The following is a 17,622-nucleotide window of genomic DNA, read 5'->3' as shown; positions in this document are numbered from 1 at the left end:
CCTCGTGGTTCTCTGAGCGACTCCGTTCTTACAACTTTGGGAGGACGAAAAGTATGTAGCTGAGAGTTCCTTTAGTACAATACTCATCTTAATTAAATGTGAATCAGTAAACTTTATATGAAAATAAGAGTAGTTTTTGTCAAATTATTTACAAAATATCCACCCTAACATAAAACATTAAATTGAATATTGTCTAACTTTCATGAAAACTAAAGGATGTAAAAAATGAGCATATAAAATCGTTAAACACAGGAAAAAATTTTGCAATGAGCAATTTATTTCCTAATAACTTCTGTAAGGCAGTCTGAATATTAAGAATTACCAAGCTTCTGACCAAGATGGAGGCATAGATAGACACGCTCCGCCTCCTTTCACAACCAAAAAAGGATTACATCTACCTCAAAACAACAAACCAGAAGTACCAGAAAATAGAACTACATGGAAGTCCAACAAACAAAGATATAAAGAAGCAGTTCTCATCCAGTTGTGTAGGAGAGGCAGAGACAGGAGCCTGGGCAAAAAGGACCCAGACTGGCAGCGGTGCTGGTGCCACAGTGGCAAGGCTTCTACCTGTGAAAACTAGTAGGAGTTGAGGAGGCGAAAAAAACTGCCTGTCTCTCAGGAGAGTTCATTTAGAGGGCCCCCACGGTGCTAGAAGGCATGCAAACTCACCCATTCTTGGAACCATCACCAGGACAACAGCTAGAGGGGTGCCAGTCGCATATGGGAAGTGGGAAGCAGGTGAAGTTACTGGAATCAAGGCAAGCGCAATGTTCCCTCTCTGACCCCCACTCCCCCCATACATCGCCACAATGTGGTGAAACCAGTCACGGCGGCACTGACGAATACCTAAGGCTCCACTCCTTACAACGTAACAGGTGCAGCAGCTTTTCCTAACATACACAGGCAAATACAGGAGCCTGTCAGGTAGAACAGACAGAGAAGTATGGCCTGAAAGAGGGTGCTGATCAAGGATCCAGAGGGAAGACTAAGTGGCAAGGAGAGAGCCAACCTAACAGACACAGAGATCAAAACTCTGGTGATAACAATGTTCACAGAAATGACTGAATACCGCAAATGCATAAGGAAAAAGTGAAATGAAAAAAAAATCCACATGAAACTAATGGTGAAGCTGGGGTTTAAATCAATGATTTGGAACATAAGGACGAAATCAAAAGTCACTCAGTACAGAAAGAATACAGTATTCTCTCATTTATCGCGGGTATTACTTTCTAGACCCCCCGCGATAGGTGAAAATCTGTGAAGAACCTTACATTTATTTTAGTATTTATATATAAAGGCTTTATAAACCCTTCCCACACACTTATAAACTGTTCCCAGTCCCTTATTAATCTTTCCCACTCCTTTAACATTTTCCACACTTTTATAAACACCACTTATGTTCGTAAACGTATTCTACACTCTTAAACCTACGTAACTTTAACAACATACATATACAGTACCGCAATATCCCACGATATAGCAAAAAATCCGCAATAAATAATTAAATATGATATTTTTAAAAATCCTGCAATACAGTGAGGTCGTGATAAGTGAACTGCAATATAGAGAAGGACTACTGTAAATAAAAATTGAAAAAAAAAAATGAGGAGAGGCTTAGAAGCCTCTGGGACAACTTTAAACATGCCAACATCTGAATCATAGGGGTACCAGAAGGAGAAGAGGAAGAGCAAGAAAGTGAAAACTTAAGTGAAAAAAATAACTAAGGAAAACTTCCCTAATTTGGCGAAGGAAATAGACATACAAGTCTAGGAAGCAGAGAGTCCCAAACAAGTTGGACCCAAAAAAGACTATACCAAGACATCATAATTTAAATGCCAAATGTTAAAGATAAGAGAGAATCTTAAAAGTGGTAAGAGAAAAGCAGTTAGTTACCTACAGGGAATTCCCATAAGACCGTCAGCTGATTTAGCAAAAGAAACTTTGCAGGCAAGAAGGGACTGGCAAGAAGTATTCAATGTAATGAAAAGCAAGGACCTACAACCAAGATTACTCTATACAGCAAAGCTATCATTTAGAATGGAAAGGCAGATTAAATGCTTCCCAGATAAGGTAAAGCTAAAGGATTCATCATCACCAAGCCATTATTATATGAAATAGTAAAGGGACACATTTAAGAAAAAGAAGATCAAAACTATGAACATCAAAATGACAAAAAACTTACAACTATCAACATATGAATCTAAAAACAAAAAACAAACTAAGCAAACAACTAGAACAGAAACAACCATAGATATGAAGATCATATGGAGGGTTATCAGTGGGGAGGAGGAAAGGGAAAAATGGGGGAAAAGGTGCAGGGATCAAGAAGCATAACTGGTAGGTACAAAAAAAGGGGGATGATAAGAATAGTAATGAAAATGGAGAAGTCAAAGAAACTGTATGCATGGCCCACAGACATGAACTAAGGGAGGTAGGGAGGGGATTGCTGGAGGGAAGAGAGGTACTGAGCAGAGAGGGGCAAAGGAGAAACAATTGGGACAAATATAATAGCATAATCAATAAAATAAACTAAAAAAAGAGAATTACCAAAAGACTACTAGGCTAGAAGCATTTAATTTCACCAAAAATAAATTATCTGTAGTGCCCCTTAATCTCAAAGCTATAATAGTACACGCTTCCTTAAGGACATTTAAAATAACTTCAGTAATGTTCTTAAATTTAAAAAAAAATTATGTAAGGCCTAACTTATGTCTGAAAAAAATTGTCACCAACTGTACCCTGTGATTGCAAAGGACACTAGTGTTTTATATTCTGCTTCACATTCTACTTTGACTTAAGCTCCCTTACCTCAGGAATAGACCCTTCTCCTCAATAATTTGATAAAATTATTATCTTTAATATGCTCATGCTATTTTATTTTCAACAGTTTATATATTATAAGGATGAGTGAAAATATTTCTTCTCTGTGTGAAAATGTTAACATGGGAAATGACATCAAAAACTCACACAGAACTGAAAATGTATTTGCATTATAAATGATGAGACAGAAGATTGCCCTCACGACATATAAAGATTCTAAGCAACCAATAATCATGTCAATAGAAAAAGAGACAGGCAATTCACCATAGATGAAATATGAATAGTTGATAAATATATGAAAAGCAGTTTATCTTCCAATAAAAATAATATTTATGTAGAGATATTTTTCCTAATTGGTAAAAAAGACTTTAAAAATATTGATAAATTGTATTGTTAGAAAGAGTATATGGAAATAAAAATTCTCATACACTGTCCTGTGCAGACTTATAAATGTAAACGTTTACCACTTTTTAAAGAACTACTTGCCAAAAAGATATATATAAATTCTTTAGTCATTTTACTTCTAAGAATATAACCTACTCATTCATTCAGAAATGCTGATTGAGAAACCTACTAATACTTTTTAAAATGTGCAAAAAATATATGCAAGAATGCTTATTTCACATTTTTTAAAATAAAAAAATGAAAATCTAATCAGGTTAAGTAAATTAATATATATCATTGTGATGTAGCACCAGGAAGCTGTGACAAAGACATATATGTACTATATTTATTTGTTTGCATATTGTCCATTTATACAGGTTCCATGAGAGCAGATAACTGACCTATGTTTGTACACTTTTGAATCTTAAAGTTACAAAACATGCAGATTTCTGTAACAATTCTGCAGCTCATATAACTGTCGCTAAAATATTTCTCTAAAAGTATCGTTATATTTTATACATCATTTTCTTCTAAGACATTTATAAAGAGAAAAAAAGAAAACAAAACACGTTTGTTAAATTTTTAGCCCAGAAGGTATAAACAAGTTCAAGACCAAAGCTTATGCAGAAAACATATCCTGTTTCTATCAGGAGCTACTGTGTAAAGGCCTTGCTGCCTTTAAGTTGTGGGACTTCCACAGAAAAGCAGACTTCTTGTCAGTCCTCCTTTACACAATCTGTCCCTGGCTTGATTCCCGAAAGATAATGTGAAGGGAGAGCTACTACTCCACACTTAAAATTATATCTGGAAGGTACTGCCAATTACAAATTTTAAATTTATAAGAATGTAAAAAGTACATTTATTGAGTTTTCACCCTGGACTTTTCTAAGTAGGGAACATTTTAAACTATGATAGGATAATTTTTCTAAACAGAGGAATTTACTATTATTGAAGCAGATTTCTTCATTTTACATCTTATAAATCACAATATCTTGACTTACCAATTTTACTTAACCCAGAATACTTTCTGGTTGTGTTTTCATTAGCTTCCTTTGTTAGAGCTACCTTAACAAGACCATCTTAGAATGAACGCTAATAATGGTATCTGAAATTTATAGTCTCATGAGGGAAAATAACAACATATCAACTCTCAATTTGTAAAAGATACAGAAATAAAGAAAATTAAGTATTAGCATGTCAGTTGGGCAAAACAACTTATCATAAGAAGAGCACTGTTGTATACAGTACTTTATTGCCTGACCTAAATGCCTTTTCTCTGTGGTCAGGTTATTAACTGCTTACAATAAATAAAAGGCCAGTTTTGGAGGAAGACTTAATTAAAACCTTTATGAAGGAAATTTTTGTCTTTTCCATATTTGAGTTCTTCTTGGATTGAGACCTTGAGATATCCACTTGAATACCACCCTTTTAAAAGTAATAGATTGTGATAATACATTAAGGAATAAAAGCTCCTTTCTTGAAAAAGTTACATTTATTTTCAGACAGTCCTTGTTTTGTACCTTACTGTGCCAACCTTAACCTGTGTATATTGAGATGGTGACCTCAATTTACATTGTTCTGTGCTACCTGGCATCAGGACAGAGTTCCAATATGCATACATTTCAGTTAACATGCTACTGAGTAAAGTGAGTGCTGACTGTATTCTGTTCTAGTCTGCTCAGTTTCATAGAAAAGACACCAATGTAGTGGAATCAGGTTATCTGAGGGCAAAATTTCATCTAACAATTCAAGATCTATTACTCTAATGTCTGTACTGCTCTTTGTCTAATCAAGGACTGTAGAAACTTGAAAAATAACAAGAAAAGACAACAACATAAATATTTCTTTTTTGCAGTTCAATAGATGTTGTTCTGTTACAGGTGTCCTACTTTTTCCCTCATTGCTCTCTACTGACCTGGTTCCCCCGCCTCCACTCCCTCATCAATCCCTACCCTGTTGTCCATGTCCATGGGTCCTTTATACTTGCTCCCTTCCTCTTTTTTCCCCTTTTCTCCCCCTCCTTTATCCCCTCTGGCCACTGTCAGTCTGTTGGAAACAGGATCAGCTAAATTTTTAAAAATTATAGTTGACATGCAATTTTAAGTTAAATTCTGACCTGAGGATTTTTATAGAATTAATGCAGATAATCATCTGATGATAACCTAGTATTAAAATGTTGGTTTGCAAAAGATGGTGAAGAACATGCAATGCCAGGTACACTCAGTACATACCTCAAAGCCAGGACTCAGAGGACACTGCAAGATGGAGTTGTAAGAGCAAAAAGCAAGCAAAGGAGCAGAACAAAGGTAGGGAAGAGACAAAAAAGAAGAAAACCAGTGTTATTAGAGGAAAGCAATGCATATTACTCAATAACGTTTTATAAAGGTTTATTTTTCAAGAAAAAGCAAAACCTTATACTAATCAGCCTTTGTGGTCACTGAAACATCTGAGTTGGGAATTTTTTTAACATTTAAATGGAAGTATAGACACAGACTCAAGATTGCAAGAAAATTACAGTTGTGAGCTGGTAGAGTCAAAAAATGAAAAACTACTTGTCACATGTCAAGAATGACAAGATGGTTCTTTCACCTTGTTGAAAATAAATTATAGTTAGAATGAAGCATTTTTGACCTTTGAGTGAAAAATTAGATTTTTTTCACAATAATTTACCCTCTCAATGGGGAAAGAAAGAGAAAGGTCATCAAAGTAATCAAATGTTGCACAGTTGTTATCTGCCTACAGGCAAGAATAAGCTGATGAATAATCAGTTTCAGTCAGTGGTTTACAAACTGGGAAAGTCCAATGGTGGGTTAGAGTTATAACGAGAGAAATAGCCTACTGTGCATTCGTTGTTCACTTCAGAGTCTTCGCTGTGCATCATAGTTTTTTGTCTGATTTCATTCAAGTTTGAAATATAATTCAAAAGTGGAATGGTTATTCTGAAATTTTTCAAGGGGAGGAATATCAATGAAGAAAATATAAGAAAAATCTTGATTAAGTAGACAACACATATCTGGTAATTTATACTGAATACAGTATTTCCTCACTTATCGCGGGTATTACGTTCCAGACGCCCCCGTGAAGTAGGAACCTTAAATTTATTCTACACTCTTAAACCTATGTAACTTTAACAACATACATATACAGTACTGCAAAATCCCATGATATAGTGAAAAATCCGCGATAAATAATTAAATATAATATTTTTAAAAATCCCGCGATACAGTGAGGCCACAATAGGTGAACCGCGATATAGAGAGAGACTACTGTATGTTCTTTCTTATTCCTGTTCCCTGAAGCTTTTTTGATCAGCTCTATCTTTCAACTAGAAAACAAATCGAAACTAAAATATGGTTGACTCTTTTTCATAACTAAAATACATGACTGTGTCTGAAATCAGTGCTATTTCTTGTGCTGATTAAACTCTGCACACTACTTTTCATTTAGTACCCAAAGAACTTGTTTCTCATTATTGAATCATATAATTTCTATAATCCTATTTTCTTTTAATTGATTGATAAGAATCTTGGAACTAAGTTTAATTATCAATTATTCTGATATAATATTTTTATTTTTTTCAAATGACCTGTGATAAAGAAGCCTAATAATCTTATTACTTGATATGTATTTATTTGCAGCTTTTAGCTATTATGAATAAAGATGTTAAAAACATGTTTATAACAATACCATTCACATTAACACCCTTCAGAAATGAAATACTTAGATATAAATATAACCAAATGTGAACAAGTTCTATATGGAAAATTACAAAATTCTTATTAAAGAAATCAAAGAAGAACTAAATAATAAACAGATGTTGTTCATGGATAGAAGACTCAATATTGTTTATTGTTTAAGATGTCCGTTCTTCCCAACTTGATCTACAGATTCAATGCAGTCGTAATCAAAATCTCAGCAAGTTATCTTATGAATATCAACAAACTGATTCTAAAGTTTATGTAGAGAGGCAAATGACCCAGAATAATAAACACAATATTGACAGAAAAGAACAAAGTTGGAGGACTGATATTATCTGCCTTTAAAACTTACTGTAAAGCTACAATAATCAAGACAGTGTGGTACTGGTGAAAGAACACACAATAAATCAATGGAACAAAATAAATAGCTCCAAAATAGACCCCCCAAATACAATCAACTGACTTTTGAAAAAAGAGCAAAGGCCATACAACAGAGCAGACAGTCTCTTCAACAAGTGGTAATGGAACAAATGGACATCACAAGCAAAAAACAAAAACAAACAAACAAAAACAAAATCAGATATAGACGTTATGCATGTAATCAAAATTAACCCTCAATGGATCAGAGGCCTAAACATAAAACACAAAACTATATAATTTCCAGAAGATAACATAGGAGAAAATTTAGATGACCTTGGATATGATGATGCCTTTTTAGATAGAAAACAAAAGACATATCATGAAAGAAATAATTGATAAGTTGGACTTCATTAAAATTTTTAAAAAACCTGCTCTTCAAAAACAATGTCAACAGAATTAGAAGCAAGTTACACAAACTGAGAGGAAATATTTGCAAAAGAAACATCTAATACAGAATTGTTAACCAAAAATATACAAAGAATTCTTAAAACTCAACAAGAAAAAAGACCTGGTTTCAAAATGGACAGATGACCTGACCAGAAATCTTTTAAAGAACATATATAGATGGCACATAAGCACATGAAAAGATATTCCACATCAAATGTCATGAGGAAGAGGAAAATGAAAATGATAACATCAATGATAGGCAACTATACACTTAATAGAATGACCAACAATCAGAACACTGACAGCACCAAATGCTGCTGAGGATGTGGACTAACAGCAACTCTCATTCGTTGCTAATGAAATTCAAAATGGTACAGCCATGTTGGAAGACAGTTAATTACAAAACTAAACATACTTTTACCATATAATCCATCAATCACACTCCTTGATACTTAGAGGAGCTGAAAACTTCTGTCTATACAAAAACCTGCACATGGAGATTTATAGAAGCCTTATTCGTAATTGTCAAAACTTGAAAGCAATCAATATGTTCTTCAGTAGGTGAATGGATAACACATCCAACAATGGGAAATTAATCTGCACTAAATATAAATAAGTTATTAAGCCAGGAAAAAACATGAATAAACCCTAAATGCATGTTAGTATGTGAAAGCAGCCAATCTGAAAAGTCTACATACTGTATGATTTCAACTATGACATTTTGGAAAACAATAAAAAGATTAGTGGTTGCCAGGACTTGGGTAGAGGGGAGGAGGTTCGAATAGGCAGAGCATGGAAGATTTTTAGGATAGTAAAAATTCTCTATATAATATCATAATAATGAATACATGTCATTATATATTTGTCTAAACCCATAAAATGTACAACATCAAGAGTGAGCCCTAAAGTAAACTATATTTTGGGTGATTATGATGTGTTAATGTAACGAATATACCACTTTATAGTGAGTAGTGCTGATACTGGGAGAGGCCATGCATGTGTGGGGGCAGGGAGTATATGGGAAATACGTGTACCTGCTTCTCAAATTTTCTGTGAACCTAAAACTGCTCTGAAAAATAAAAAAAATGATGAAGGGATTAAGAAGTACAAATTGGAGTTACAAAACAGTCACAGGTATGTAAAGCATGGCATAAGGAACATAGTCAATAATATTGTAATTACACACGGTGTCAGGTGAGTACTAGGCTTACCGGGGGGATCATCTTGTAAGTTATATAAGTATCTAACACTTTATTGTATGCCTGAACTTAATATAATAAGTTAAGTCTTTAAAAAATAAATCAAATAAATGCGTGTACATATTTTTCTGTGCATATCTCTAAACATTTTTGTTGAATATACATCTAGGATAGAGTCATATGATATGCATATGATATGCATAAGTTTAGCTTCAGAACATAAATGTCAGAAGATAACTTTGGAAAACTAAGTTCACAAAATTGTTTAACCAATTTATATTATCCGTAGTTGTGTATATGCATGCATTCCAGTTGCTCAGCATCTTAATCATTGTTATTTTCAGTATTTTTTTCAAATTTAGACATTATTTTTTTCAAGTATTGAGATGTCTCACTGTAGATTTAACTTTAGGCGCCTTGATAACTATGTACATCATGTAAAGTTCATTTCCATCTTTATTGGCTATCTTTTATTTTTTGTAAAATGTCCAAGTATTTTGCCTATACTGTACAGAGTTGTCTGTCTTCTAATTTTTTTTTTTGTAGATCTTTATACATTCCAAATGAGTCTTTCATAGGATATATACACAGAAAAATTCTCTCATTCTGTGGCTAGCTTAATGGAACATCCTCCCATTTTCTGACTTGCTTAAAGGTCTATTTTGATAAAAATAATTTCCTTATTTTAATAATGTGCAATTTATTAATTCTTTTCTCTTGCCATCAGTAGTTTGAGTCCCGTGTAAAACAACCTTTCTTACTCCAAACTCTTGTACTTATTTTTCTATTGGCCCCAGAAATGTTGGCTGAAAAGACCACCCTTTTCTCACAGTTGTATCCCTGTCGTAAATCAGTTGGCCTGTCTAACCACGTGGTTCTGGACAATCTCTGTCCTGTTTCATTGATTTATTTTTCTGTTCTTGTGTAATACAACACTGACTTAACTGTGGCTTTATAAAATGTTTGGAAATTCTCCAGCTTTGTCCTACATCAGGGGTTCTCAAATTCACACTACTGACATTTTGAGTGTGGTACTTTTTATTGTGCGCTGGGCCTATCCTGTGCATTGACCTCTCTGTGATTTCATTCTTTCTGAGACATGGGTCCCTCGAATTCAGACTGCCTTGGGTGCTCTTGGATACCTTCATATATGTCTTACTCTTTGTTGTATTTTATTCAGCTTTTATACTGACCCTTCTTCATACTTAGGAGCGGAAGTTCTGGAACTGATTATTAACTTTTTGCCTAAGACTAAGTCTTGCATAACACGATTTTAAATGGATTTAACTTTTCCCCAAAACTACAAGAATATTTGTATATAAGAAAGATGACTAAAGTATAGAGAAATGATAGGGTCATTTATTTTTTTAATTTTGGGGGGGTAAAGAAATTAATTTTTAAAATTTCTTCCATCTACCATATTTGATGTTATGTAAGCAGGTTGTTGCAGAAGTAATATTCTAATTACAAATATTTTCAATGTATGATGATATTTCTGTGAAATAGCATGAAGAAAGGCATGTATCAATTTACAGATTTAATTCTTGTTTTTTTATTTTTTATTTTTTTTAATGTAATCTTAATTATATTTTTCACCATTACCATTTAGTCTTCTTACATCCCCTTTCACCTTCAAAATCACCACACTGTAGTCCAAGTCCATGAATCATTTTCCCTCTTTGCTCAATCCCCCCATGCCTAACCTCCCCCCGTCCATCTGTCATCCTGCTCTCTATCTACAAGTCTCTCCCCATTTTCCTTGTTAGCTCAATTTATTCATTAGATTTGACATATGAGTGAAATCATATGGTATTTGTCCTTCTTTGACTGGCTTATTTCACTTAGCATAATGTTCTCCAGATCCATCCATACTGTCACAAAGGGTAAATTTTTCTTCTTATTTACAGCTGAGTATTATTCCATTGTGTAAATGTCCCACAGTTGTTTTATCCACTCATCTATGGATGGACACTTGGGCTGTTTCCACATCTTGGCAATTGTAAATAACACTGCAATGAACAAAGATGTGCTTGTGTTTTTTCATATTAGTGTTTTGGGTTCATTCATATATATCACTTGGGTTGAAAGGCAGATCCATTTTTAATTTATTGAGGTATTTCCATACTGCTTTTCACAGCGGCTGCACCACTATGCATTCCCACCAATAGTGCAAAAGGGTTCCTGTTTCTCCACATTCTCACCAGCACTTGTTGTTTGTTGATTTATTAATGATGGCCATACTGACCAGTGTGAGGTGATACCTCATTGTGTATTTAATTTAGATTTCTCTGATGGTTAGTGACATTGAGTACCTTTTCATATTTCTAGTGGCCATCTCTATGCCCTCTTTGGAGAAGTGTCTATTCAGGTCATTTGCCCATTTTTTTCATTGAACTTTTTTGTTTGTTTGTTTTGAGTTTTGTAAGTACTTTATAAATTTTGGACATTAATGCCTTGTAAGATGTATTGGCGTATATGTTCTCCAATTCTGTGAGTTGTCTTTTTATTTTGTTGATGATTTCCATTACTGTGCAGAGAGTTTTTAGTTTGATGTAATCCCACTTGTTTGTTTTTTTCTTTTGTTTCCATTGCCTAGGGAGATATATCAGATAAAATAGTGCTATGATGAATGTCCAAGATTTTGCTGCCTATGTTTCCTTCTATAATTTTTATGTTTTTGGATCTAACATTTAAGTCTTTGATATATTTTGAGTTTATTCTTGTGTGTGGTATAAAAAGGTGATCTAGTTTCATTTTTCTGCATGTATCTGTCCAATTTTCCCAAAACCATTTATTGAAAAAATTATCTTTAGCCATTGTATGTGCTTGCTTCCTTTGTTGAATAATTAACTGATTATAAAGGTGTGGGTTTATTTCTGGGATCTCTGGTCCATTGATCCATGTGTCTGTTTTTATTCAAGTACCATGCTCTTTTGATTACTATGGCCTTTACGTATAGTTTAATATTAGGTAGTATGATTCTTCCAAGTTCGTTCTCTCTTGGGATTGCTGTTGCTGTGCGAGACCTTTAATGGCTCCATATAAATTTTTGAAACATTTGTTCTAATTCTGTGAAATACGTCATTGGAATCTTGATAGGCATTCTGTAAAATCTATAGATTGTGTTGGGTAGTATGGACATTTTAATGATGTTAATTCTTCCAATCCATGAACATAGTATGCGCTTCCATGTATTTGTATCTTCTTTACTTTGTTTCTTTACAATTTTCCAGGTACATGTGTTTTACATCCTTGGTTATGTTTATTCTTTTTGAAGTAATTGTGAATGGAACTGTTCTCCTAATTTTCCTTTCTGTTAATTCATTATTGGCATATAAAAATGCAACTGATTTCTGGATGTTAATTTTGTATCCTGCTAATTGCTGATTTCATTTATCAGTTCTACTAGTTTCTTGGTAGAATTTTTGGGGTTCTCTATGTACCATATCATGCCATCTGCAGATAATGACAGTTTTACTTCTCCTTTAGCTTGTTCTTGTCTGGGAAGCTTCTTATTTCTCCTTTGATTTTAAATGATAGCCTCACTGGTTAAAGGTGCCTTGGTTGTAGGTCCTTGATTTTCATTACCTTAAATATTTCACCTCACTCTCTTCTGGCCTTGAAATGCTTCTGTCAAGAAATCAGATGACAGTCGATTTGGTGCTCCCTTGAATGTAACTACCTACTTTTCTCTTGTGGCTTTTGGATTCTCTCCCTGTCTTTAAGCCTCATCATTTAAATTATGATGTGTCTTGGTGTAGGCCTCTTTGGATCCAACTTGTTTGGGACTCTCTGAGCTTCCTGGACTTGTGTGTCTTCTTTCACCAGATTAGGGAAGTTTTCATTCATTATTTCTTCAAATAGGGTCTCAATCTTTTGCAGACTTTTTTTTCCTTCTGATATTCCTATGATGCAGATATTGTTAGGCTTCATGTTGTCAAAATATTTCTTAAGTCCTCCTCATTAATTTTTTTAAAGATTTTTATTTATTTCTTAGAGAGAGACAGAGGAAGGAAGGGAGAAAGCAGGAGAGAAACATCAATCGGTTGCCTCTCACTATCCCAACTGGAGACCTGGCCCACAAGCCAGGCATGTGCCCTGACTGGGTATCGAACTGGCAACCTGGCTGGTGTGGCAACCATTGAGCCACACCAGCCAGGGCTCTCTTCATTTTTAAAAATCTTTTTTCTTTTTGCTGCCCTGCCTGGGTGTTTTTTTTTTTTTTTTCCTACCTTGTCTTCCAAATCACTGATTTGAACCTCTGCTTCATCTAACCTACTGTTTATTCCTTCCAGTATACTATTTATTTCAGATATTGCATTCTTTATTTCTGACTGGTCCTTAATTATGGCTTCTATGTCATTTTCCATGCTGTTGAGTATCCTTATAATCATTACTCTAAATTCTCTTTCTGATAGATTGCTTGCCTCAATTTCATCTAGCTCTCTTTCTGGATAATTCACTTGTTCTTTCACTTGGGGCCTGTTTCTTCGTCTTCTCATTTTGGCTGCTTCTTTGTATTGGTTTCTATGTATTAGGTAGATCTGTAGAGACTCTGGTGTAGGCCTTTGTCAGATGCTGCTTGTGACTTGCCCTGGTCAACCTGTTTGGAGCTACCAGTGATCCACAATGTGTGGCTCTCTCTGTTCCACCTGTTTGTGTGCAGAAAGAACCAGGCTGTGCACTAAGGCTGGCTTGTATCAGCACTGGGCCCAGGGAAGGGTCAGCTGTAGTCTCCTAGTGCTCCCAGAGATCCTCCTTAGTTGTTTTACTAACCAGTGCTATAGCCTTAAGCTGTAATCAGTAGTCTGGCTTAAGCTCCACAGTGTGGGTCAGAGTAAATCCTGTGGGCATGGTTATTGCTTCCCCTCACAGTGATGTCATTCAGAGGGGAGTGCTCTACCTGAGGAAGTTGGCTACTGTGGTATGGGGAATGTATCAGCACAGGGATCCTAGTGGCTATTCCTTCAGTTCTCTCCCCAGACTCTCCTCAAGCATCTATGATCCACTCTGCCTTGCCTCTGCTGGAACCCAGGGTAAGTGGTTGCTAATGAATTTTTGTGCATTGGCCCTTTAAGAGGCTCTCTGGGTTTCCAGCCATCTCTCCCTGGCAGACAGAAACCCTGCTGCTTTTCACAGCTGGATGTTATCTGGGTTCTTTTCTGGCTCTGGTGCTGTAGGCTGGGGAGCCCAGCTTGGGGTTTATACTCCACACTTCTCAGGGGGAACCCCCAGACTGCTGAAATGTCCCTCTGGAACTTCAGCTGCCACCCATGGGAGCCCTGCTGGCCCTCTCATGCCTCCTCTGCACTCCCTAGCAGTCAAGTTGTAGTGAAGTGGTTTCTTCTGACTGTCCATAGTTATAAGGCTTCTCTCCAGCTAGTGTTCAGTTAGCTATTCAGAGTGATTTCTTGACAATTTAGTTGTAATTCCAGACTGGTACCAGGAGAATGTTAGTGTAGCTTCCACTTAGTTTCCTGCCTTCTTGGATCTCTCGATAGGGTCATTGAATCCCAACTTCTCTCCTGCAACTGTCTAAAAGTCTATAAAATTGAAAAGATCTTGCTATGTATATTTATATATAATTATATAATAGTGAGTCCAACTTAAGGATACGCTATTTTTCTTGTTTCTAATAGTGGTGATGATTTACATAATGATAAGCAACCCCACATAGCTGTTTGCAATAAACTAACTATATTTTGAAGTTTCTTAAAAGATGAACTGCTTTACGATTGGTATAATAGATACTCTTTTCTGCCAAGGTTGATGAAAGACAGAGCTTGTCATATAATCTAGGTTGCTATCCTCTTTTCCTATCTGAGCAACATTATTGAAATATGAAATTCAGTTTATGTGCCCTAAATGGACAAATTAATTAAGTTACCGATATCTTAATGTGTATGTGAAATGATGATTTTGCAGTCAAACAGGGAATCAAGTACAGAAGAGAAAAATCATTTCCTTACATTTGAGAAAAATCTATACACTAATCATGACAGACTTGCAATATGGAGAATCTGGTGGCATTTATAAACAATGTTATTATCTTTTTCAGTAATAAAAATATCCTTTATGAAATATAGAACTAAAAGTTTTCACTATTATTGCCATTATATTACCCTTGACTAGGCATGCACTACAGATTTTAAATTAGAGTTAAGTGACCTTTCACATCTTGCTTACAGATGAAAAGGAACATATTCACTGTACTTCAAGCAAGCCTGGGTAAAGCAGGGTGGTTTTGCCTGGCAAAATGTAGCCATGGCCTGGCTCAAGGATCCGGGAAATACATGTCCTCCTTGGGTGGGCCAAAGTTTCTTCTTTTCTCAGGAATTGGATAAAATGAAATACAAAGGCACCCCATGCAGGCACAAAGGGCTTTAGTGCATGTAAAACAAATTTGAACCTGTGTGTCAATGTCACGTTATTTCCAAAGGCATTTATTATTTAAGGTTACCTTAAACTATGGTCCCCAATATTTTTTCACTTCATAAATATCAAATCTGATCACAATTTTACAAGCATTGTTGATAGACATGGTTAAAATATATAATTTTTAGAAGTACATTTTAAGCATTTACTACAAAATTTTTCATTCAATAATAAAGCACTGATGAATTCAACATTTGTTGTAAAATATAACTTGTAATTAGGAACTCACAAATTAAATAATTATTTAACTTAGTTAAATAAAGCAATTAAATAATTTGGCTTAAAAACACAAAAACTTGTGTTAAAGACTATAGTTATGTAACCTAAACTATATTTATATATACATTACATATTTATACATATATGCATATATAGATAAACATGTAATTTACTTATAAAATTTAAATTATATATGTGATGTTTTGAACTATGTATGTATGTGTGCATAAATTATATACATACATAAGTGTATGTATTATAAAAAGTTGAAATAGATTTAAAAGAAAAATCTTCAGCATTAATCATCTAGATTCTAATATATTCTAATGATGAATGACTTTAGAGCTTTAGATTTCTTATACGATAGTAAATGATTTTTAAACACTTTTTCTAGTAAAACTAAAAATAATACACAATTAATTTGTAATTTTTTTTCTTAAACTTGTCTTCAAATGTCTATCCTGTAAACAGGATGACTCTCAGTGACAATCCCTAAAAGCAAAAATAACTTTTGTAAAATCACTGCTTACAAAAATTCAAACTAAATCAAGGAACTTCAGAGTTGGGAAGTGACATGTGAGTAATCTGAAAAAGTAAATAGCTTCTGATTTAAGCGTTATTCTGTAAGAACATCACTAATTCCAATTAATACAACTTTACTGGATAATATATAATCACATGCATACATTCTGAACAGCTACCGAAATATAATACATTCTTCCAGTTATTGGTGGAATTTAGTACCTGTGTTCTCCCAACAGGTTCATTTGATGAGGTCTGAAAACACAAGAAACTCCCAAAAGAAAGTCTTAAGAAAACAGAATATGAAATTTTCTTAATTATAAAAATGAGCATTCAATTGTATTATATGTCTGGCTTACACTGTAACAAATTAAAACGATATAAAGATCACAATAAAATATCTTTCAAACAGTGAACTAATTAATACAACTTTTTAGAGATGTCTTAAATATGTATTGCCACTCTCCATTCCAAGAATGATTTATTTAACCTAAAAGTTCTACTAATTTTTAATTGTTTTCTTTGATTAATTTTTTACAACAGCTAGATTATAAAGTCTTTGTAAAATCCATTGTGGGAAGGAGTAAATTTAGGAAATTTATAGCCTCACACGATTAGCTAATTTCAAAAAAAGTTCTTGTTTTAAATAATTCACATAATTACAATTTTTACTGTGTTCTGAATGTTTGAAAATCCAAATATAATTTTTCTAAAGAATAATATTTAAGCCATATGGATAAAATGTATATTTTAGAGCTAATGGAACAATCTGAAGTGTTAAGTGCTATTTTTCTCACAGCATTTGTCAATAGTGTCATTCTGACAATACACCGGAATGTATGCCAGTAATGGCAAGCAATTAAAGACTTTCACATTTCCATTAACAGAAAATTTCAGATTTTCTCCGGGAATAAATATTCAGCTATGCCACAAAGTACTTTAATAAGCTTCACAGGAAAACGTCTTTTATCTTTATTTTCCAAGTTCTGACAAACTGTGTTTTTCAACATTCACACCTCAGTTTGTGCTGATCTGGCCATACGACCACAGTAAAAGCTAACATATTTTGTAAGTGGACTAAACTCACAGATAAGAGCAAACCTGCTAAAGCATTGACAACTCTACAGCACAGGCCCTGAAGAAACACAGTCATCTACACGCTGGCTATGTCCTCCCTCTCAGGACACTGACTTGGATTGACACTGATATCACCTTGTCCCACAGATGTCTCAAATAAAAGGGGGAACGGATGAACAGAAGGCCCTACCAGAAGGGGCTCATCGGGCACACTGGTCGTGAGCTCGGCAGACGCTGTGCGGACGGTGCTGAGCCCAGTGAGGGAAACGTTGGAGAGCCTTCTCCGCCTCACGCCACTGCAGTTGTTGGGGATTTTAAATGCACATCTCTTATGGTAATTCAGGCCACATCCTGGAAAAAGAAAATAAAAATGACTTTTATTCAACCATAAATGTTCAATTGAAAATTTTGAATTTTTAAAAACAGTACTGCTTCCATTTCTTTTGGGGCTATTTGGT

At 34.5% G+C, this 17,622-nt stretch overlaps 1 protein-coding gene across 1 annotated transcript in view; it reads right to left on the bottom strand.

Moving 5' to 3' along the window:
• The window catches only part of PRKD1 (protein kinase D1), a 328,190-nt gene that overhangs the window by 64,061 nt on the left and 246,507 nt on the right, over positions 1 to 17,622 (bottom strand). The window contains exon 4 of the mRNA XM_090270173.1: positions 17,355 to 17,515. Coding sequence (XP_090126299.1) covers positions 17,355 to 17,515 — 161 coding nt within the window. The remainder of the gene's footprint in view (positions 1 to 17,354; positions 17,516 to 17,622) is intronic.

Source organism: Furipterus horrens, unplaced genomic scaffold, assembly GCF_987537825.1.
Source record: "Furipterus horrens unplaced genomic scaffold, mFurHor1.1.pri manual_scaffold_3, whole genome shotgun sequence".
Classification (NCBI taxonomy): domain Eukaryota; kingdom Metazoa; phylum Chordata; class Mammalia; order Chiroptera; family Furipteridae; genus Furipterus; species Furipterus horrens.
This window is presented reverse-complemented; position numbering and strand designations above follow the sequence as displayed.